Here is a 23,260-nt window from a genome sequence, read left to right on the forward strand (position 1 = left end):
CGATTTTTGGAGGATCAAAAGGGTTAGGGATTACAATAGAACCGTATGCGATTTTTGTTTTATTTTCATATTTTAAAAAGTAATTTTAACTCGTTCGAACAGTAAATGAGGGACATTGGGTCTTAACTAATGACAATATGACCATATGACGTAATCAATGGTCAAGGTCAATGCTCACATGTGACCTTGCCCTTTAACCTTTGACCTTGCAAACTATTTTTCAAATTAAATAATTATTATTTAAAATAAGGAGAATCTACGGATAGAACAGTGTTCTACATGACAAGACAAATTAAATGAGAATATAGTGATAGTCCACAGGGATCATCCCAATCCCAATCGATTGAGAATATTAAATAATCTTGAATATGGTAGAGATCCTCATTCCTAAACAATATTACAACCACACATTTTCTTGTTTGATGTCAAGATGTGTTGCATGATATATAGATGAGCCCTAGGGGCCATCCTCACCACCTGTCATTTGAAAATGTTCAATTATTATGCACATTGTTGAGATATCCATGTTTATTTTTTGAGTAGAAGATCCGAGCAGAGGAAATTAAATGGAACTGGACAATTGTACAGATCAACAAACATCACACAACTAATACACAAAAATTAGGCATTTGATTAAAACGAAATACAGGGGTTTGGGGTTGGTTATATTTATGATATTTTTTCCTTTTTTGTTCAGGAACATGTTAAAAAATACATATGTTGTACTGTCATACCATTTTTTAAAAACTTGCATTGAGAAAAAAATGGTGGATATTTCCCACAAAAACAATTCAAAATGAAAGTTATACTTCCTTTTTTGGTTAAAAAGTGACATTCTTCATCTGTCATAACTGAACTGGTACGTACCAGACAATAAATTAAACCTACTTTCGAGTTACTCCCTTCAAAAATTGAGTTTTCGATCAAAATCCATTCTGTAGTTAATTTATATTTTTGAAACAGTTACGATTTCTTTGTTTTGATAATCAACATACGAACCCTCAGCAAAGGACAAGGTACGATAAGGCCTTTTTTTGGCCCCCCTATTTTCTAATTTTTCAAATTCTGTTTTGGAATAAAATTGAGAATGGAAATGGGGAATGTGTCAAAGAGACAACAACCCGACCACAGAACAGACAACAGCAGAAGGTCACCAACAGGTCTTCAATGCAGCGAGAAATTCCCGCACCCGGAGGCGTCCTTCAGCTGGCCCCTAAACAAATATATATACTAGTTCAGTGATAATGAACGCCATACTAAACTCCAAATTGTACACAAGAAACTAAAATTAAAAATAATACAAGACTGACAAAGGCTAGAGGCTCCTGACTTGGGACAGGCGCAAAAATGCGGCGGGGTTAAACATGTTTATGAGATCTCAACCCTCCCCCTATACCTCTAGCCAATGTAGAAAAGTAAACGCGTAACAATACGCACATTAAAATTCAGTTCAAGAGAAGTCCTAATCTGATGTCAGAAGATGTAACCAAAGAAAATAAACAAAATGACAATAATACATAAATAACAACAGACTACTAAAATGTAGTAATAATGATCATATAAAGCTACTTATTATGTTAAAATATTCCCTGAGGTTTGAAGTTTGTTTGGATGAACTTCAAAACCACTAATTTTAGCAACTAGGTGAGGTGAGGGGGTTAACTTTCTGTTATTATTCAAATATTGTAATTATTATTCACTTTGCAGGGGTTTTTTACGACGAAATTTTAGTTTTTAAGTGCCTGCGCCAACGTGACCCAGGAATTTTTTTATTCCAATGTCATGAGAACTGTTTTTGCTGTCTAAATCGCCATAATTTTCTCGGGGTCACGTAGGCGCACGCTATTAAATTTTAAGAAACAATGGCCAAAAATCGTAATTTTTCCTTCTTTTGGCATTTTTGATGCCCTTTTAACCCCCTAATCTCACCCATTTTCTGAAAATAATGGTTTTGAAGTTCATCCAAACAAACTTCAAACCTAAGGGAATATTTTAACGTGATAAGTAGCTTTCCAAAACAAAATTTGAAAAATGAGAAAATAGGGGGGCCAAAAACGGGCCTTATCGTACCTTGTCCTTTGTCTTTTGTTGAACAGTTCAATTAGTATCCAATGGATGATATTGAATCCACATTGTCACACTCTTTTCATTTAAAAAATGTACACTATGGTCGACTGAAAAAGATTTTTTGTATTTGAATTTATTGTTTTTTCCTATAGAAAAGCGAAAAAAAGCATTTAACAGTGTTCAAGAATGATACAAAGCTAAATGCTGGGTAAAACAGTAAATCATATTTTAGACTTTGGCTTCCCTTAAATAAAGTTTAAGCAATCTATAGACTTTTACCTTTGACTCCTTTCCAAGACTTTCACGTCAACCGTTTTGTGCTTTATATTAATGAACAACTCAAAGTCATAAGATTGTTTTGTTTTAAGAGTAAAACAAAGAGACAGATTGAAAATAAACACCTTTCCGTTAGTTTTCTTCTCATAATCATGTTTTGAAATCTCCCTTTTTTTTAGTAGTAATGCTGGAATTTTATTTATTTTTAAAGAGAAAGTAAAAAAGAAAATTAAAGGTAAAGAGGACAATGATAAAACAGAAGAGGATATTGATAGTGGAGATGATGATGGCGGAGGAGGCGGTGGTGGTGGAGTCAAGAAAACGAAAGTCAATAAGAAGGAAAACAAAGAAAAGAAGAAAAACAAAGATAAGGAAGAAGACGATGATAAGTCAGAAGAGGATAATGATAGTGGAGATGATGATAGCGGAGGAGGCGGTGGTGGTGGAGTCAAGAAAACGAAAGTCAAGAAGAAGGAAAAAAAAGAAAAGAAGGAAAAGAAAGATAAGGAAGAAGACGATAATAAGTCAGAAGAGGATAATGGCGGAGGAGGCGGTGGTGGTGGAGTCAAGAAAACGAAAGTCAATAAGAAGGAAAACAAAGAAAAGAAGGAAAAGAAAGATAAGGATGAAAACAATGATAATTCAGAAGAGGATAATGATAGTGGAGATAATGATGGCGGAGGAGGCGGTGATGGTGAAGTCAAGAAACCGAAAGTCAAGAAGAAGGAAAAAAAAGAAAAGAAGGAAAAGAAAGATAAGGAAGAAGACGATAATAAGTCAGAAGAGGATAATGGCGGAGGAGGCGGTGGTGGTGGAGTCGAGAAAAAGAAAGTCCAAAAGAAGGAAAAAATAAATAAGCAAGAAGAAGATAATGATAGTGGAGGAGGCGATGGTGGCGGTGATAAGAAAAATAAAAATAAAAAGAAGGAAAAGAAAGATAAGCAAAAAGATGATGATGATAGAGGGGATGATGGTGACGGTGGTGGTGGAGACAAGAAAAAGGAAGACAAACAGAAGGAAAAAAACGAGAAGACAAAGAAAGTTAAGGGAAAAAAAGAAAAGGAGGAAAAGAGAGATAAGGAAGAGAAGGAAAAGAAAGACAAAGGAAAGAAAGACAAAGAAAAGAAAGACAAGGAAAAGAAAGACAAAGAAAAGAAAGACAAAGAAAAGAAAGAGAAGGAAAAGAAAGACAAAGAAAAGAAAGAGAAGGAAAAGAAAGAGAAGGAAAAGAAAGACAAAGAAAAGAAAGACAAAGAAAAGAAAGAGAAGGAAAAGAAAGACAAAGAAAAGAAAGACAAAGAAAAGGCAGAAAAAAAGCCGGCAAAATCTCCGAAAAAGGCGGCTACCCCCAGAAAGTCTTCCCCTAGAAAGGCTTCCCCTGAAAAGGCTTCCCCTAGAAAGGCTTCCCCTGAAAAGGCTTCCCCTAAAAAGGCTTCCCCTAAAAAGGCTTCCCCTAAAAAAGCTTCTTCCAAAAAGGCTTCTTCCAAAAAGGCTCCTCCCAAAAAGGACAAATCTCCAAAAAGCAAGAAAAAGTCTCTGAAAAGCACGAAAAAATCCCCCAGAAGCATGAAAAAGAAATAAAAATATGGGGAAAACTCCGATTGACAGAATTTATATATAAAATATCTATTGAACATAACAAATGATTCAACAGTTTAACTGACAAATGCATTTCTGAACAGCTTGTGGTATTTTCCTGTGTATGACATTATATAAAACTGATTGTACACAAGTAGTTTCATATAGCTCTTATTGAATCTTTTTGAAAGTGTTGACAAAAATATGCCGCCGTGACCAATAATTAAATTAGCTCTGGGTTTCAGATGAAGGAGGAATGTCACAAACACACTGGTTTTCCAGTTGTTGAATGTTCTTATGGTCGTTTCTATAAAGGTTCCATAGTTCTGTCAGCTTTTTTTCTGATTCTCTTTGAACAAATGAAGAAACAGACACACATTTAAATGTATATATAAAAAAAGTTTTAATATTTGTGCAACGATGCTGATTAAAGATAAAACTATTAATACAAGATGAAACGGCATCGTATATAATTATTAAGAGTGTATAGAAAACAAACAACCGCAAATTTCATAGGGATCGTTGCACAAATCTGTATATATAATTTGTCTCATATTTAGCCCAACAAAGTCAGATCTGCAAATTTGCGTTAGCAAATTTTTGTTCTTCCCTCAGCGGGACTCGAACCCTTGCGTCTGTGACAGCGAGGCACCGTTACCAGCGCCCTAGCCCGCTCGACCACCTCGGCTACATAAAAATATAGCTTTCGGTGGTCGATGTAGTGCCTTTCCTCGTCGGCTTTATCTAGGGTTGTAACACAGTACATGATGTATAGTGGCAAGTAGATGGTGTACCTTTCAGATCAGCTATTTTGTCTGTCGTGAAGGATGATAATATGAATTACCATTCCGCCACATTAAATTTTAATTTTATTATACATATATAATATAAAAATAAGAAGATGTGGTATGATTGCCAATGAGACAACTCTCTACAAGAGACCAAAATGACACAGAAATTAACAACTATAGGTAACCGTACGGCCTTCAGCAATGAGTAAAACCCATACCGCATAGTCAGCTATAAAAGGCCCGAAATGACGAACGTAAAACAATTCTAACGAGAAAACTAACGGCCTGATTTATGTACAAAATAATGAACGAAAAACAAATATGATATAAGCAACAAACGACAACCACTGAATAACAGGCTTCTGACTTGGGACAGGCATCTACAGAATGTGGCGGGGTTGAACTAGTTTGAAGGCGTGCCAACCCTCCCCTAACCTGGGACATTGGTGTGACAGTACAACATAAGAATAAACTATAACAATCAGTTGAAAAGGGCTGAACTCATCAAATCGATACAAAGCAGAAATACATACAAGTCTTCTTAAGATTTGTATGTAATTATCTTGTATCAGTATCGTTGAACAAAACTGTATACTTGTTTAATATTTCCCTGTCCTTTATGAAATGTCGTTTAGACGTTCCGATACCTATTAAGGTGGTACATAACACTACAGGGAGATAACTCTGTAAAAACAGCTGAACGTTTTAATAACGTTCTATTGTTAAGGAAATATTAAGTTCCTTAAAGATCAAAATTAGTGTTTGTCAAACTGCTATATATCCAATGAAATCTTTCCAATAAAGTGTGTGGTTCAAGTTTTTTGAAATTTTTATATTTTTGTCAAGGGTCAAAGTAAACATTTTGTCAAAACTTTATGAAAATTAAACGAGCCAAATTAATTATATATATATATAAGAATGTGACAGCTTTATGAGTGACGTTCTCCATCAGATAACTAAACCATGGGTTCTACAGAACGTAGGGTGCGATTAACAGTTTTTCCCATATAATGCCATATTTTGAGGGACCCTCCATAAAGGAAAATTTTGTGATGGTTTTGTCTGTATGAAACTAGGTATCACTGCAATCAGATTTAATAGAATATATAATATAATATAATGAAGTACAAATTCTTTCGTAAATTGCATTTTTGACATAGTGAAACAGTTTCATCTACTCTCCTAACATGAATAATTTGAAATTTGATCATATGTATGAACGTATGATACATTTATATAAGAAGATGTGGTATGAGTACCAATGAGACAACTCTCCATCCAAGTCACAATTTGTAAAAGTAAACCATTATAGGTCAAAGTACGCGCTTCAACACCGAACAGCAAGCTATAAAAGGGCCTCAAAATGATGTACGTTTTGGTAATTAAAACTGTATGTATCTTAAAGACTTTTACGTTGTCTTTGTAAAAGTTTTAGTCCAGGGTACAATCTCCTGCTCCAGGAGATGCTACAGTATCTACAAGCTAGTTTTCATTTTTCCTTACCAAAAAAAAAAACGTAGAAGTTCTCAGAGTCGTCTCTAATTAATTCAAGAATATCAAACATGCTTTTGAAATAATTTTGACCATAACATATACTAATTAACTATTTTAAACTATCAAATACAAAAAAAACGTAATATTTTTCAGTAGATATGTGAAATAAACCGGGTTTTTCCCCCATCCTATTTTTATTCTGGAAATCATCCCTAGTAATTTATACGAAACTGTTGATCGGCCCATAGACCACAAGTTTTTGGTGGGGTTCGTGTTGCTCTCAGGGATGGGCACGATTACTTGAAGGATTTTTGTATAATCAGTTAATAATTGATTACTCAGATTTTTGTAATCGAAAAGTAATTACATTAATTTTCGATTACTGTCAATTACATGCTACACAATTATAAAAAAATAATAAAGTATGTTACACACAATTATGTTGCTCAACGTTCGTATAGTGGAAATTAAGAACTTTACAAAAACAACATTAAAGCACTGTTTCCAAATTTTATGTAAAACAGTTGTTTTCTAGATGGAAGCTCTTACTACAGTATCTGAAACATTCAAAAGTTCATGAAATTTTGGTTTTCAACATGAGTGAGTGGTGATAAAGTTCTTGCAATGACACAGCATTGCATCAATCACTTCTTTATAGTTTAGCTTATTTTCTCCATATGTTGAAAATGTTTGCTGTCATACTGACTTAAGTGAGGTTTTTTGTTTTTATTCATTATTAACAGGTATATTTATTTGAAAATAGTTCATTACAATGTTGGAAGTTTCATCAGAAACAAAATATATGAAAAGTAGAAGAATTAATCAGTACAGCTAATCTTAAAGATGGAAATTCATGATTTATAATTGCATTCATGTACTATAAAGGTGATGAATACATTATGTCATACATATTTTTATTTTAAATAGGTTATATTTCAACAAACTATTTTACTAAAGTAATCAAAATGTAATCGAAAAGTAATCGATGATTACATCATATTTTTTGCTGTAATCGATTAAATTACGATTACATGTAATCGAAAATATCTTCGATTACAGATTACTGTCGATTACTGAAAAAAATGTAAACAATTACAATCGATTACGATTACAAATTATGATAACCCCATCCCTGGTTGCTCTGTCATTAGTTTTCTATGTTGTGTTTTGAGTACTGTTTGTCTGTTTGTCTGTTGGTCTTTTTCTTTTTAATCCATGGCGTTGTCAGTTTATTTTCTACTTATGAGATTGAATGTCTCATTGGTATCTTTCACCTCTCTTAATTAGTTCACAAATTCATTATGTTGGGAACTTTTCAAAATATATGCCAAATTAGGTTTTTTACCCAGATTTCGCAATTCAGTGAACATGGCAAATTATAGTATGAGCGGAAATATACAATATTAGGTCAATGTCAGAAGAATATAAACTGTTTTGTATGAGGCTGAGATACTGGAGAAGGGCGAGGTTGTACCGAGCCCTTCCCTAGTTTTGTGCCGAATACAAAAAAGTTTATATTTTTCTGACATTGACCTAATATTGTTTTTATACTGCAACTTAAATTAATACATTGATAGCTATTTAAATTGTAACACAAATTTCAAACTTAAATAAATGAACCCTTGGAAAAAGTGATCCACGATGAAATTGACATTGGACAAAATATAGCTTTGTTACTATATTTAGGAAATAAACAACTAGTTGCAGTATTATATGGTTTCCATTTCGTACACCACTGGACGTTAAGCAACCAACAATCAATCAATCAATCCATTTCGTACATATTATTATTTATCCTGCAATCGACCTGTTTACTATACGCATACAGGTGTACAGATAACACGAAGCGATATACGTATACTAGACGTATATAGTCACCCGGTATCCTGCTTCTGTTGCGAGCGAACGGTTATGTCAAATTACTGTTTACGTCACAGTTCAATTTGGGGTCCTCATTGCGGTCTGCGTTTAAGTCATGTCGTTTTCTTTCGAAAACAAATTCAACGATTGGGATGGAAAAAAATGTACAAAATTAATTGCAGGATAAAGAAAATAGCTGTTTAGTGTCTTTAAATATCAGCTGTATTTGTACTCGGCTCGAAACAGGAGTAATAGCTCGCCGAAGCTCGCATTACATCTGTTTCTTAGCCTCGTACAAATACAGCTGATATTTAAGACACTAAACTGTTATTGTATACGTATATGAATTTTATCTTTATACTATGTTTGTATTATAAAAAAAAATACTTGACCTAACAATAGCCATATTTACCTAAGTTCAACATTGTCCGAGGGGCTATGCACCTTAGTTTCGCAAGAAAATCTAAATTTAATCACGTAACTACTAAACTGATGATACTTGATGAGCTATTTACCAAAAGGGTCCTAAACAGAATAATTAAATTCTTCATAGGTAATTTTTTGCCTAAGGAAAGTATGAATAACATAAGCCCAGCACCAATTTTACACGAACAGATGTGCATTGTGTAAGTCTTCAGTGATGCGAGAGAAATTTCTAAATACATAAACGGAGAATTTGAGGAAGGTAAGCTATAGGTCATGTCAGTACCGAGCACTTACATCTGAGCTGGTGATATCTACGGGGACTAGCAGTCCACCATCAGCTGTATTGAAGGTTTACGAACGTGAAGAAGATGTCAAAGGAAAATATAATACACAATAAGTCGAAGAAAGACAGATAATACCATGTTTAAATGGAACAAGACGACACACAAAAAAAGTCTATAGTACACTAAAGATTGAGGACAATAAGTCCCGCCATAAAAAAAAATAATTTGTATTGATTCGTAAATTTTACAGACGCCATCACGAGTTGGTTGACCGTTATGGAATATCCGTTTCACAGATGATAGCAAATATGTTCCCAAAAAAATGTCGTAACTACAATCTCGTCCCCTTTTCCCCTTATGTGATCTACCGAATTAGACTTATAACAGGGTTTGTACTAACATGAGCAACACGACGGGTGCCGGCAACATGTGGAGCAGGATCTGACCCTTTCGGAGCACATGAGATCACCCCTAGTTGTTGTGGGGTTCGTGTTGCTCAGTCTTTATTCGTGCGTCCGTTCGTTCGTTCGTTCGTTCGTCCGTCCGTCCGTCCGTCTGTCCCGCTTCAGGTTAAAGATTTTGGTTAAAGTTTTTGGTCAAGGTAGTTTTTGATGAAGTTGAAGTCCAATCAACTTGAAACTTAGTACACATGTTAACTATGATATGATCTTTCTAATTTCAATGCCAAGTTAGAGTTTTTAACCCAGTTTCATGGTCCACTGAACATAGAAAATGATAGTGCGAGTGGGGCATCCGTGTAGACACATTCTTATTATATTCTAAATTCATGATCTTTCAGACATTCAACGAGCAGTCAATCTAGTACTGTTCAGTAGCTTTTCAAACGACTCGGTACTCAGTATTAGTATAAATCCTTCATCTTTTATAGTTATTTTGGCTTCGGGCATTCTTGAGGATGCATTAACTGTCGAAATGTGCATCTGGTAAAATGAAATTGGTACCGTTAATGCTATTGCCAATATAATTGTGACTTCAAATCCATGATGTGTATTTTAAAATTTTGTGGCAAAATACAGGCTTATCCAATTGTTGTATTCAATTACTGGTATTATAATTTATGTGTACTCTCACACAGAAATGTAAGCTCAATATGAGCCCTAAAGTTTCACTGAAGTTTTGACTACTGAGCTGATGATACCCTCGGGGACTGATAGTCCACCAGCAGCGGTATCGGCCCAGGGTTGTAAAAAATGAAAACAACATTTTATAAATTGCATGTGTGCGAAACGCTTTGCTGGACTTACCTTCATCAGGAATGCTCAAAGCCGAATATTTGAAAGCCAATGATGTATAACCACCGAAACAGAGCTATATGACAAAAAAGGACGTAAAAATAATAGCTTAATCCATCTAAGGTCAACTTTGCCTGAAGGAGTTGGAACCCTAGTTTCATAATTTTTGACAGAAAATTTCAATAACACAATACCCGTTTTTTCATGCCCGTACCAAAGTAATGGCTACTGGACTGAGGCTACTCTCGGGAAATAACAGTCCACTAGCAGAGATGTCGACCCAGTGGAAGTTATAATATTAATAGTTCCAATTTTTCTTCACCAGATGCACATTTTGACACTTAATTTCTCTCGAGTAATGCACGAGGCCAACTTATTTGAAATTTCAAAACTTATTTAAGAATTGAATGCTTCTTTTTGTAATTTTATTGGGGTGTAAAAGCGTTGATCGAAGTACATTTGTATGAAGCGCGAAAGCGCTTCATTCTAAAAATGTGCGCACGGCCAACACTTTTACAACCCTATAAAATTACTAAAAAAAGCTTTCAATACTTATAATAACATTTTTTTGCTAGGATCATGAAAACACGATTTCTATGAAGTTTTTATTTTATTTACCTGTGCACTTTATTGTGGAAGCTCGTGTCATCCTGAATGTTACATAAAGTTAATTTCAGAATGACGCGAGATTGCTGTTAGCCAATCAAAATAACGTATTATAATGAAACATACATGTAATGTAATTATTCAAAAATAAAACAGCTGAAAAAAACAAAAAAAGACAAAAGGTAAAGCCAGATTTGCATGAGGAAGATATATTACTTAATTTAAAAAAATAATTTCATATATTTTTAACAGCAAATTTTAAAATCACAGTATCCGTATTTTCATGCCAGTACCGAAGTACTAGTTACTGGGTTTTTGATACCCTCGGGGACTTACAGTCTACCAGCAGAGGTATCGACCAAGCGACAGAAATTACATTAACGGTATCATTTTTTTTCTGCGCCAGATAAGCATTACAACAATATATATATCTCTTCATTGATGCTCGAGGCCAAAATATTGGAAAGTCCAAAACTTCTTAACCAAGTTTATGAAAGAATTAATTACGTAACGAAAATAAACAATTTGTGTTATAAGTAATGCGGGTAATATTATGGTTGTGGCTTATAATTTACCAGTTAAACATAGGTTACGTTAATTCGTTGAATCGAAAACGTCATTACAGACAAGTTTATGTGACTTTTTAAAGATATGCCAAATTACGATTGTAATGCTGATTTCGCGGCGGTTTCACTGAACGCGGAAAATGATATATTGCGAACTGTTTATGGTGTTCTTTTGACAGATTCACTTGTTCGATCCTTTCTTTAAATTTCAAAATGAAAATCAAACTTTATTAGTTGTATACGTCCGAAGAACTTTTTAAACTACACCTATTGGTAATATTGAGAAAAAGTAAAATAACAAAAATATCGAACTCCAAGGAAAATTCAAAACGGAAAGACCCTTATCAAATTGCAAAATTCAAACGAATGGAAAACAACTGTCATATTCCTGATTAGGAACAGGCATTTCCTTATGTAGAAAATGGTGGATTAAACCTGGTTTTATAGCTAGCTAAACCTCTCACGTGTATGACAGTCGGATAAAATTCCAGCTTACAGTTCTGTGAGAGTTCATCGATGAATACAAATAAGTGTTTGACTGTTAACAGTTCGTTCTATAGTTATATTATGAGTCTTGTAGCAAGCTTATGCAGACGTTCAGAACAATGTAAAATTGAAAATTACAAAGTTTCTACCAAATTTTTGACAATAAATTGATAATAAATGTGGTTGATAATAAATGGAAATCTACCCGGAAATTTGTGTTTAATTATAGCCAATTGTGTAAAGATGTTAATATCAGTGAAAATACACCTACTTCATGTAATTGCAGTAATTCCGAATACATTTATGGACCCATTTCCCATGTTATAACAGGAGATCTTAACATCGTTCAAGACCGAGAGTTAAAATCATTCCTCAGTAAAGGACCTAAATATCGTCCCCCGTCAATTATTAATTGGAATGAGTGTCGTAATATCATCCACGACTCACTCCATACTTACTGTTTGAAATGGATAAAACGGGAAAAAGCTGACAAAAAATCTTTGGCTTCTTTTTTTAATTCAGTAATGAACATAGTTGATATACGTATTCAACATTTTAAAGAACATTTTACTCTTAACACTTACCATGCTGAATTGTTTTCAGAAAAAGTCTAATTTTCGTTTATTTGCAAAAATATGCAAATTATATGCAAATGAGCTTTACCCTGCTGCTGAAGCATATTGATTTCTTTAAATCTAAGGTAGGGGATCACGGGGCGGGGTGGTTGGGGTGAGGAGGTGTGGGTGGGTGGGTGCGAATTTGCCCCAAAGTTGGTCATCAGGTGCAAAAAGCGTCATTTTTGACGATTTTTCGTCCTATTACTTGACCCCAAAGACCGAGGGATGCTGATATAGGTATCCATCTGTAGTCTGCATGTACAGTGGACCCCAGTAAACACATTAACAACAACAGTTCTTAGGTTGGAGTGAAACTGATCTGGGAACACCAGTCTAAAGAAGGTCATTTGGACAAAAATACGGAATTTCACGATTTTTTCCGATTTTGGACTTCAACTGGACCTGAAACCGGAAGTAGTCGTTTCTCTGCGTATTTCAAAAATAATTATGATCAGTAGATATATGTCTGCGGGTTTACACTATTTTTGAAAGTTTTAGGCCTCTGAACTTCCTGTGTAAGACACAGAAGGGAAGCTCACCCCTCCAGAAAAACCAGTTTTATCCAATTTCAATTTTCCAAGTTCGTATTTGAGCTCAAAATGCTACTTAAACATGAGAAACATGACAATAGATAGCCTCAGGTTGAGGGAACATGCATCCATTTCGAAATAAGTATCATAAAGTTGACCTCTAAAAGCATGGAGAGCCATTAGAGCCAATTAACGGTGGTCTGGGTCATCCCGTCATATGACGGGCTCAGCATGGTAAGGGTTAATTAATTAACAATAACCACAATAAACCTATTTCTCGTATCAAACATAAACTAAAAGAACTAGCCAAGGAATTTGTTTTTGTCCCGGCCGATAAAGCTGCTAATAATATTATTATTGTTTGACGTAAATTTTACATTGAGGTTCTGAAAAAAGAAATCACCAATTCACCAACATTCCAACTGACTCCATTTTCAGAAAACGACATCTGTAACAAACATAAACTTTTAGCTACCGCTTTACAAGCAGAACCAAATACAATGAAAGTCCCAACTATGTATTGGCTTCCGAAGCTACACAAAACACCTTACAAATATAGATTCATTTCGTCTTCAAGCCATTGTTCCACTACTAAATTGTCTATTCTTCTTACCAGTACACTTGGTACAATCAAAAACCTGATAATAAATTGTTCAAATAAGGCCTTCGAAAATAGTGGAATTAATTACTTTTGGAGTGTCAAGAACTCGTTGGAAGTACATGATAAATTACATGCATATATTGGTGATTTTGAATCTGTTCAAAGTTTTGATTTTTCTACCCTATATACCACATTGCCTCACATTCTCATTAAGAAAAAATTCACACACCTAATTAAATGGGCATTTAAAAAGTCTGAATGTGAATATATATGTTCAAACTCTTTTAGGTCATTTTTTAGTAGCAATAAACAAAAAAACTATGTCAATTGGACATGCTTTGATACTATATATGCCCTTGAATTTTTACTAGATAACATTTTTGTTCGCTTTGGAGATTCCGTATATCGTCAGGTTATCGGAATTCCAATGGGGACTAACTGTGCACCACATATTGCGGACCTTTTTTTGTATTGCTATGAGTTACAATTTATGACAAAAATCAGCAAAGACCCATCGAAACAACATCTGATACACAAATTTAATAATACTTTTAGATATTTGGATGATATTTTGGCTCTCAATAATGACGACTTCAGTATGTATACTAAAGAAATTTATCCTGTTGAACTTGTCACCATCTTACGGTGTTTATATATCTCAACTTGTACGATTCGCTCGTGTTTGTAACAATGTTTTAGATTTTAACGAGAGAAATTTATGTATTACTGAAAAATTATTACACCAGGGTTTTCGATATCACAAACTAGTCAAAACATTTACTAAATTTTATCATCGGTATAAGGACATAATTCGTAAATATAGCTCAACATGCAGACTTCTTATACGTTCAGGTATTTCACATCCAATTTTATATGGATATATTCTTTATAAAGCACAAAAATGTCAGTATTCACCTCTGAAGCTAACAAAACCTTTAAATAGACTTATTAAGAAGGGATATAGTTACGATACAGTTGTCAGGTCATTAAAGATTGCATATTTTGGCGTTAATATTGATTCACTTATAGGGTCTTTGCATCGGCACTAAACACATTTATCTAAAAACCAGTTGTTGGCATGACACGGGTTATGTTCTTCTCATATATGTTATGATGGTATGATACTAAACCCCTAACGGGAAGGATTGTGCCTGATATTCATATGATGAAGACATAATCTTTCAATCAGTTTAATTGAAGTCTGGAGCTGGCATGTCAGTTAACTGCTAGTAGTCTGTTGTTATTTATGTATTATTGTCATTTTGTTTATTTTCTTTGGTTACATCTTCTGACATCAGACTCGGACTTCTCTTGAACTGAATTTTAATGTGCGTATTGTTATGCGTTTACTTTTCTACATTGGCTAGAGGTATAGGGGGAGGGTTGAGATCTCATAAACATGTTTAACCCCGCCGCATTTTTGCGCCTGTCCCAAGTCAGGAGCCTCTAGCCTTTGTTAGTCTTGTATTATTTTTAATTTTAGTTTCTTGTGTACAATTTGGAGTTTAGTATGGCGTTCATTATCACTGAACTAGTATATATATTTGTTTAGGGGCCAGCTGAAGGACGCCTCCGGGTGCGGGAATTTCTTGCTGCATTGAAGACCTGTTGGTGACCTTCTGCTGTTGTCTGTTCTATGGTCGGGTTGTTGTCTCTTTGACACATTCCCCATTTCCATCTTAATTTTATTCTAATAAAATTCTTAAAAATTAAAAGCCAAATACAGGTCTTTTTAATAATAGCCTTTTGTAATACTCCTCCTTATATGTGTAGTACATAAATTGTTTTAAATTTATTGAGGAAAATCAACAGCCTAGAAGTCAGCGCTTCTATGCTGACATGAAATAGATTTACTTTTTATAAAATGATGAAATTCTTAAAGGGTTCCGCAGAACCTTGTGTCTCGCTTGCGATTGCGGCTTTCAGTTTAAAAGTGTCATGTTGACTTAAAAGTGAATTAATTCATCAATACATTACAGATTTAAAATAAAATCTTCATATGCTACATGTCAAAAAAAAAAGTTTCTGTCCGAATTTAAGAAAAATTCTATAAAGGTCTAACAGAGTTATTGATGTCTAAATAAATTTTTAACCACAGACTGAACATAAATGTTGACGACGCCGACAACACCGTAGACGATGGATTCTAGTATCGTTATATCTCGCTTCCGCGACATGCATGTAAATGTCGCAGGCTCGACAAAAAATCGGTCAAACCCTTAGGGTTTTCTACCCAACGGTATAGATAGCGTCCGCAAGTAATGGTGCAAATTTTTGGACTAGGATTTCATTACTCTTAACATCGTTATTGATTTGGTCTCCCAACAGTTTTGATTTGAGTGCTACTGATAACTGTGATTTAGACGAATCTCGAGTCTTGCGTACCAAATTCATAAGCGTATAAAGGTTTACCAAAGTCGATCCGTCCATCCGTCTGTCAACACTTCGTACGATAGTTAAAAATGTGTTTTAACCTCTTATGCAATTTTAACATTAGGACTGACGAAAGAAAGCTCTCTTTTGATTTTAAAAACCTTTTTCTTTGTTGTTCCAGAGTTACTAGACTTTACAGCTGTTATCCTTATGCTAGCAAGTTAAAGGTTTGGTTTGCTTGCTTACTTTGTTTGTGTTAATGGTTGCTTAAGCATTGTAATTAAGATTGTCGTATGAAAACAATATGAAAAGGGGGAGTTAAACTTGTATACATTATATTTAAATTTGATTGGACATTATCAAATAATCAAATTTACCTATATACAGGTTTAACTCCGCCTACTTATATATTGTTTTCAGATGTCAATCTTAATTACAATGCCTGAGCAAACTTTAATACAAACAAAGCAAGCAAGCCAACCAAACCTTTAACTTGCTAGCATTAGGATAACAGCTGTAACTGTTTGAATTAGGGCAATTTTTCAAATATCGCACACTAACTCTAGTATACCTGGACTGATTTCCTCATATCCTCACATCAAAGTTGGGATTGATAAAACAAGCTCTCTTTCGATTTTATTCATATTTTCTGTTCTTTTCCATTCCAGTGTTTACGGGACTTTAACCGTTTGAATCAAGGCAATTTTTCACATATCACACACTAACTCTAGTATGTCTATATTGATTTCCTCAAGTTGTTTTCATTAATGATGGGATTGATAAAAGGATGCTCCCTTTTGATGATTTTTTATTTTCTGTTTGTCTGCTCCAGAGTTCCGGGACTTTGCCGTTTGAATGAAGGCATTTTTTCACATATCGCACAATAAACTCTAGTATGCATAGATTGCTTTCCTCAAAACTCTATTGGATTGTTGGGATTGATGAAAGGAGGCTTCCTTTCGATTTTTAAATTTTCTGTTTTTTTCATAAAATTTGTTATTGTCTTCAATGCAAAATCTTTTCAAAGACACTGCATGATTTAATATCACACTACACTCACAAAAAGCATTAAGTAATGATATATTTCTTTTAACACCCCCGGAGAGGGATCTTTTTGCATTTGCTGCATTTGCAGACTCTGCCAATTTAAATATAGTGATAGATGAACACAATTATCGACTGTTAGCTGTGAGAGACAACAATGTCCTAAATGAATGTCTATTTCTATGAATTCCTGACAGTTTCTGGTAAAAAACTCATGATAGATACTTGTGTACGCCAGACGTGCGTTTCATCTAAAAAAAAAGACTCACCATTAACACTCGAATCAAGAAAGTTAGAAATGTAGTGTCAGTGGAAATTCTTTAAAGTGGGTCTTATTAGGGTGTAAGCGTGATGCAGGATTTGCCGTTATTTTGTAAGCGTGACACGTGAAAGTCAAATTATTTTGCGTGAAAACGGGAAACGAAGTCGGGCGGGACACGTGAAATTACAAGCGCTATTATTACAATGATAAGCGGGATACGGGATTCTGACAAAACAGTAAGCGGGGTCCGGGATCAGAACCCTCCCCCCCCCCCCCCCTTCCACAATGAGACCCCTTTAAATTCTCATGATATTCGTTTTACCTAAATATAAGGAGATATGCTATAGTTGCCAATGAGAAAACTATACACCAGAAAACAAAGAAGTTGGTATAAGCAACTATAGGGAACCATATTGCCTTTAACAATGAGCATTCCGTACAGTAGAAAGGTTAATTTACGGCCCGGCATGATCAAATGCGAAACAATTCAAACGAGAAAATCAACGGTATGATTTAAACTAAAAACGGTAAACGAAAAACGAATTTAGCAAACAGCAACCAACGACAACACTGAATAATTATTTTGACTAACCACATTAGATAATTTAGCATATGTTAAAATGATTTCATTTCAAGCTTGAACTGTAATATTGAGCACAGGCTAAATTGAATTCAACAGAGGCTAAATTCAGATGAAGATTAAATCCATTTAGCATAAGCTAAGTTAAACTCAGAATAAGCTAAATTGAATTCAGCATATGCTTAACTTTCAGTTTAGCATAATCGAAATTTAATTTTGCATAAGCTAATTCAAGCATTGATGAATATGATTCCGCGCCACAATAGACACCTGTCTATAGTTAAGGTAGTGTGAGTCTTTCGCCATCTTGGATTGTTAAATAGCAGAATACGATGGGTCTAGATTTTCAATCAAGTTAGCATATTTCAATGCAGGAATGCGATTCACTAATAGAAATGTTCATTTAAATAAATGAATTTATTTGATTTTATCTTACAATTATTCATATTTTTACATTCTAGGTAGAATGTGTTTGCTTGATTTCATTTTTTGTTACGTGGCATATTAAGGGGAGGTAACTAAGAAATTGTACAATTTACAAAAGAATCTACAGGAAAAAACGTACGGTGACTTTTATTTTGTGTTTTCTTTTATGTCTTGCAAGTATTTTATAGGGCTATCTTCTCATATTTTATTTCAAAATTATATCACCAAGTAGTAATGGGTTTCTCTATAATTCATACAAAATGTGTACTTTTTCACAACTGGTAGCTTGAAATAAATCTCGATGATCTATCATTGTTATCACTAGTATATTTTTTTAATATATAAAAATATATATTACATTTTTGCAAAATATAAACAAATTCTATTATTATTCGTTTGTGCTTATGTCTCATTAACGTATATCCCACATTTCCTTTTATTCATAGTGTATGTATTCGAAAACAGATGGGTGGGCTGCATAAGATAGTTATAAAATAATGTTTAAAATACAATGCAACAAATGTATATTTCAGATTATAATGATGGTTTTCTTAAGACTCATGCAGACATCTATCGGCAATGCTTGTGAGATGGAAGATCCTGTAGGGATTGGTGTGGCCTACATTATACCCAATTGTCCATGTGACACGTGTAGAACCGGAGATCCAATGAAATATGTGAAACATGCAAAAAGTAGGCCAAATGGTTTTATATTTTTACGTAAGAGTCAAAGCTATATCCGGTCTCAAATATGTGTCCCTTGACGTCATGACAGTTAAATTTGTGATCCTTTGTGCAGACTTAAATCTACGTCCTTTTCCAGATATGTGTCCCGTGAGATCATGACACTCAAATATGTGGCAATTTGCTTATTCAAATACATTTTCTTTTATAAAGTAGGCTATCTGTAATGTGACGTGACTTGGGACTGGTAAATATAGGATTTTGTCGGGGTTTAAAGTTAAAACGCTCAACCTACCCTAATTTACTAATAGGACCGTTGAGTAACAACACATTATTACAAACTGTGTAAAAATCAATTGGAGAGAGTTTAACTCGTCAGATCAGTACAAAGCACATAATTCAACTAAGATCAATTAACAAACATACTAAAAACGAAACAAAGAAAAAGACACAAATATATTTTACTGTTTGGTCTTATAATAAGATGTTTTTGACAAAAAAAACATATTTCCTCGAAGATATTTTGAAAATTCTGACGTCAACACATAAGACAGCACATGACTTGTTGAAAAGTGCACAGATTTGAGAAAAGAATAGATTTGTGACGTCTATGACGCAGTATAGAATATGATATAGACTTGAGGAAAGGACACATATTTGAGACTGGACATAGATATGAGGCTTACATATATACCAAGAATTTGTATAGTAAGACATATATATCTAGTACATAATTACAAATATAAATATAGAACTGTATTTGCATGAATAATGAATAAAATTGGACTAGAAACGAAACAGTAACGCGACATTAAAAATTACAAGATAATTTACATTCACCCGACTTTGTTAAAAATTTTCAATGAGACGACTATTCTACAGAGACCAAACGACGTATATGTTAGCAACTGTAGGTCGCCGTACGGCCTTCAACGATGTACAAAACCCACAGCACATAGCAAGCTATTAAAGGTCACAGCGTGACAAAATGTAAAAGAATTCAAACGAGAAAACCAAAGGCATGATTAATGTACAAAACAACCAACAAATAAATAAAATACGACATACAACAGCAAACGTCAACCACTGAATTACAGGCTACTGACAAGATACAGGCACATAAAAATGTGAATGGGTTGAACATGTTTGTGGGCGCCAAACCCTACTTTAACATCTGTCTGGCTACGACAAAATTCTTACCGGAAGTCATGAAATGAGAAATGAAAAAAGTGAGGGTAGAGTCTACGTTAAAAAAGAAAATCAAATGTCAAAGATTGTTCATTTAATTCCTTTAACATCCAAACTATAATTATTTAGCATATCACTTATTGATATGATTAGCCTGTTACTATAAATTATCTACCAGAACACATTTGAACAATTATGTGCGTATTTCAAAATGAGCATTTTGTAAAATAGAAACCTTAGGAGGAACTGTGTCTTGAGTAGGAACAGAGACATATAATACATGTCTTTTATGTCTCTCGTTATAGTTATTGGACAATCCAGTCCATGTGTATATACCTATTTGATTGGTCAATCACTGTTTTAACACATGACGTCATCAATTAACACGAAATTTTCGGAGAGAATTTATTTCAAGCAAACCATTAGTTACTTTGTATTATGTCAACCATTGTTTCACAAGTTTTAATATAGATTATTATTAATTGTTGCCTATAATTGCTTACATCTATAAAAATAAGAAGATGTGGTATGATTGCCAATGAGACAACTCTCCACCAGTGACCAAATGACATAGAAGTTTACAAAGTCTATAGGTCACCGTACGGCCCTCAACAATGACCAAATCTCATACCGCATTGTCAGCTATAAAAGGGCCCGAAATGACAAATGTAAAACAATTCAAACGAGAAACCTAACTGCTTGATTTATGATGTACAAAACAATGAACGAAAAACAAATATGAAATACATCAACAAACGACAACCACTGAATTACAGGCTCCTGACTTGGGACAGGCACATACAGAATGTGGCTGAATTACACATGTTTGAAAGCGCCAACCCTCCCTAGCCTTCCTAGCCTGTGATAGTGAAGCAACGGCACATCCCAAGATCAAACCTATATAAAATAATAAAGAAAAAACAAATATGAAAAACATTCATTGATAAACGACAACCACTGAATTCCAGGCTCCTAACTTGGGACAAGCACATACAGAATGTGGCGGGGTTAAACTAGTTTGATGGAGCCAACCCCTCCCCTAACCTGGGACAGTGATGTAACAGTACAACATAAGAACAAACTATAAAAATCAGTTGAAAAGGGCTTAACTCATGAGATTGATACAAAGCAAAAAATCTACTTCATTTGAATTTGGTGGATAGTTGTCTCATTGGTAATCATACCACATCTTCTTATTTTTATATCGGAACTATTTAAAGTTTGAAATTGTGTAGTTCCCTGTCAATTGTTGAAACTGTATGTTGCCGTTTAGATATCCATTCAATGGGGTTTTTTTTGTCGTTGGGTTGCCGTCTCATGTCGGATCAGTACTCAACATCTCCTTTTATTCGAACAGTTTTAGATCCGATTGGTGTACTTCAAAATTATTGCATTACTAGTAATAACTTGCATTGTTATTGAAAAAAAATAAGCGTTCGTCTTTCTTTCAAGAATATGTGCAAATTGATTAAAGAGAGGTGTGCTAATTAAAATAGAATATAAAAAATGTACTATTTTTCAATATCTAACCCCCATCATATTTTTCAAATGTATTCGGCGACTTATTTTGAAGACATGTCGGATCTAAACAAAGTGTATTCCATTGAGCACAAAACAAATCCGAATCAAATCATGATTATTTTGATATAAAAAGTTCCCAGTTTTAAGAAGGATTGATTCTTCTTACCCTAGCACTTTGACATTATATATATATTTTCATATTTTCGAAACGATGTAGTTTGCACAGAATTGTTAAATTATCCTTTATCGTAATTGTGAGGTAAGATTACATTTACTGTGCAGAATGTACACTTTAACTGCGCATTATCCAGATTATTGTACAGGAAGAACAAAAAGATGTTGTGTTAATCGTAATTAAGGCATACAAATGCAGATTGGTTCTTATATATATATTGTTTCATTTAAATTGTATGCAGTTAAAGATTTATTCCTTTTGGTGTGTAAGTAAATGTAATTCCTCTTCTTTGTTTTCTTGTTTATTTTTATGATATTCTTTTGCACTTTTAAAGAGAAGATCAAAGGTAAGGAAAACCCAAAAGATGAAAGCGATGATGACGATCAAAACAAAGGATAGTGATGATGATGGCATCGAAGACTTTGGAGTTGGATAAATATGGCATGTTCAAAATTAGCATTGACTTGAACCGAAACCTAAAGAGGAATTGTGTTTTACTCGTAGGGTATACAAGTGCAGATTAGTTCTGAAATATATATGAACATATGTTATCTAACTGTAAATAAAGTATTCAAGTAAATATAAATCCTCTTCTTGTTTCGTTGCTTATTTTTTATGATTTCCTTTTGCACTTTTAAAGAAAAGATCAAACGTAAGAAAGACCCAAAAGATGAAAGCGATGATGACAATTCACCAGAGGAAAGTGATGATGAAGATTTAGGAGGTGGTGGATGGGGTGGTGGTGGTGGTGGTGGTGGTGGTGGTGGCGGCGGCGGCGGCGGTAGTGGTGACGACAGTGATGGCGGTGGCGGTGGTGGCGACGATGATGGCGGGAAAAAGAAAAATAAAAAAGACAAAGAAAAAGAGAAAAAAGACAAGAAAGATAAGAAGAAAGAAAAGAAAGATAAGAAGAAAGAAAAGAAAGGAAAAAAAAAAGAAAAGAAAAAAGAAAAGAAAGAAAAGAAAAAAGAAAAGAAAAAAGGAAAGAAAGAACAGAGGAAACAAAAGAAGAAACAAAAAAAAGAAAAGAGGAAACAAAAGAAACAGAAAAAGAAAGCAAAAAAAGCAGAGAAAAAGAAAGCAAAATCTTCAAAAAAGAAGTCTCCTAAAAGTAAGAAAAAGAGGCCAAAAGCCAAGAAAAAGAGGCCAAAAGCCAAGAAAAAGAGGCCAAAAGCCAAGAGAAAGAGGCCAAAAGCAAAGAGGCCAAAAGCAAAGAGGCCAAAAGCAAAGAGGCCAAAAGCAAAGAGGAAGTCACCAAAAAGGGGGAAAATGAAGAGGAGGAGGTAGACTTCGATTGCAGAAAAAAATGATTATTTCATTTACATCAATATCCACAATTTTGTTACGTATTTGAATATAAACGAATGCAAGGGGAAATACCATATTTCATTTATTCAGTTTAAGCAGTGTATAAACAAAACAAAAGAACACAACACAACACAACACAACAAAACACAACAAAACACAACACAACACAACACTGTGTATGAGGAAACATTTGGATACATTCATGTATATGTACCAGTAAAATTACATAAAACATGTCCATGTTGATTAAAAACCTATCATTTT

At 34.1% G+C, this 23,260-nt stretch overlaps 1 protein-coding gene across 1 annotated transcript in view; it reads left to right on the forward strand.

Moving 5' to 3' along the window:
- Window positions 1-23,018, forward strand: part of LOC127737145 (DNA ligase 1-like) — a 40,191-nt gene extending 17,173 nt beyond the window's left edge. Inside the window, exons 4-5 of the mRNA XM_052247677.1 lie at window positions 2,523-3,921; window positions 22,463-23,018. Of these exons, the coding sequence (XP_052103637.1) occupies window positions 2,523-3,921; window positions 22,463-22,975 (1,912 nt within the window). The 3' untranslated portion in view covers window positions 22,976-23,018. The remainder of the gene's footprint in view (window positions 1-2,522; window positions 3,922-22,462) is intronic.
- The last annotated feature ends 242 nt before the right edge of the window (window positions 23,019-23,260 follow it).

Source organism: Mytilus californianus, unplaced genomic scaffold, assembly GCF_021869535.1.
Source record: "Mytilus californianus isolate M0D057914Y unplaced genomic scaffold, xbMytCali1.0.p SCAF_4, whole genome shotgun sequence".
In the NCBI taxonomy this organism is placed as follows: domain Eukaryota; kingdom Metazoa; phylum Mollusca; class Bivalvia; order Mytilida; family Mytilidae; genus Mytilus; species Mytilus californianus.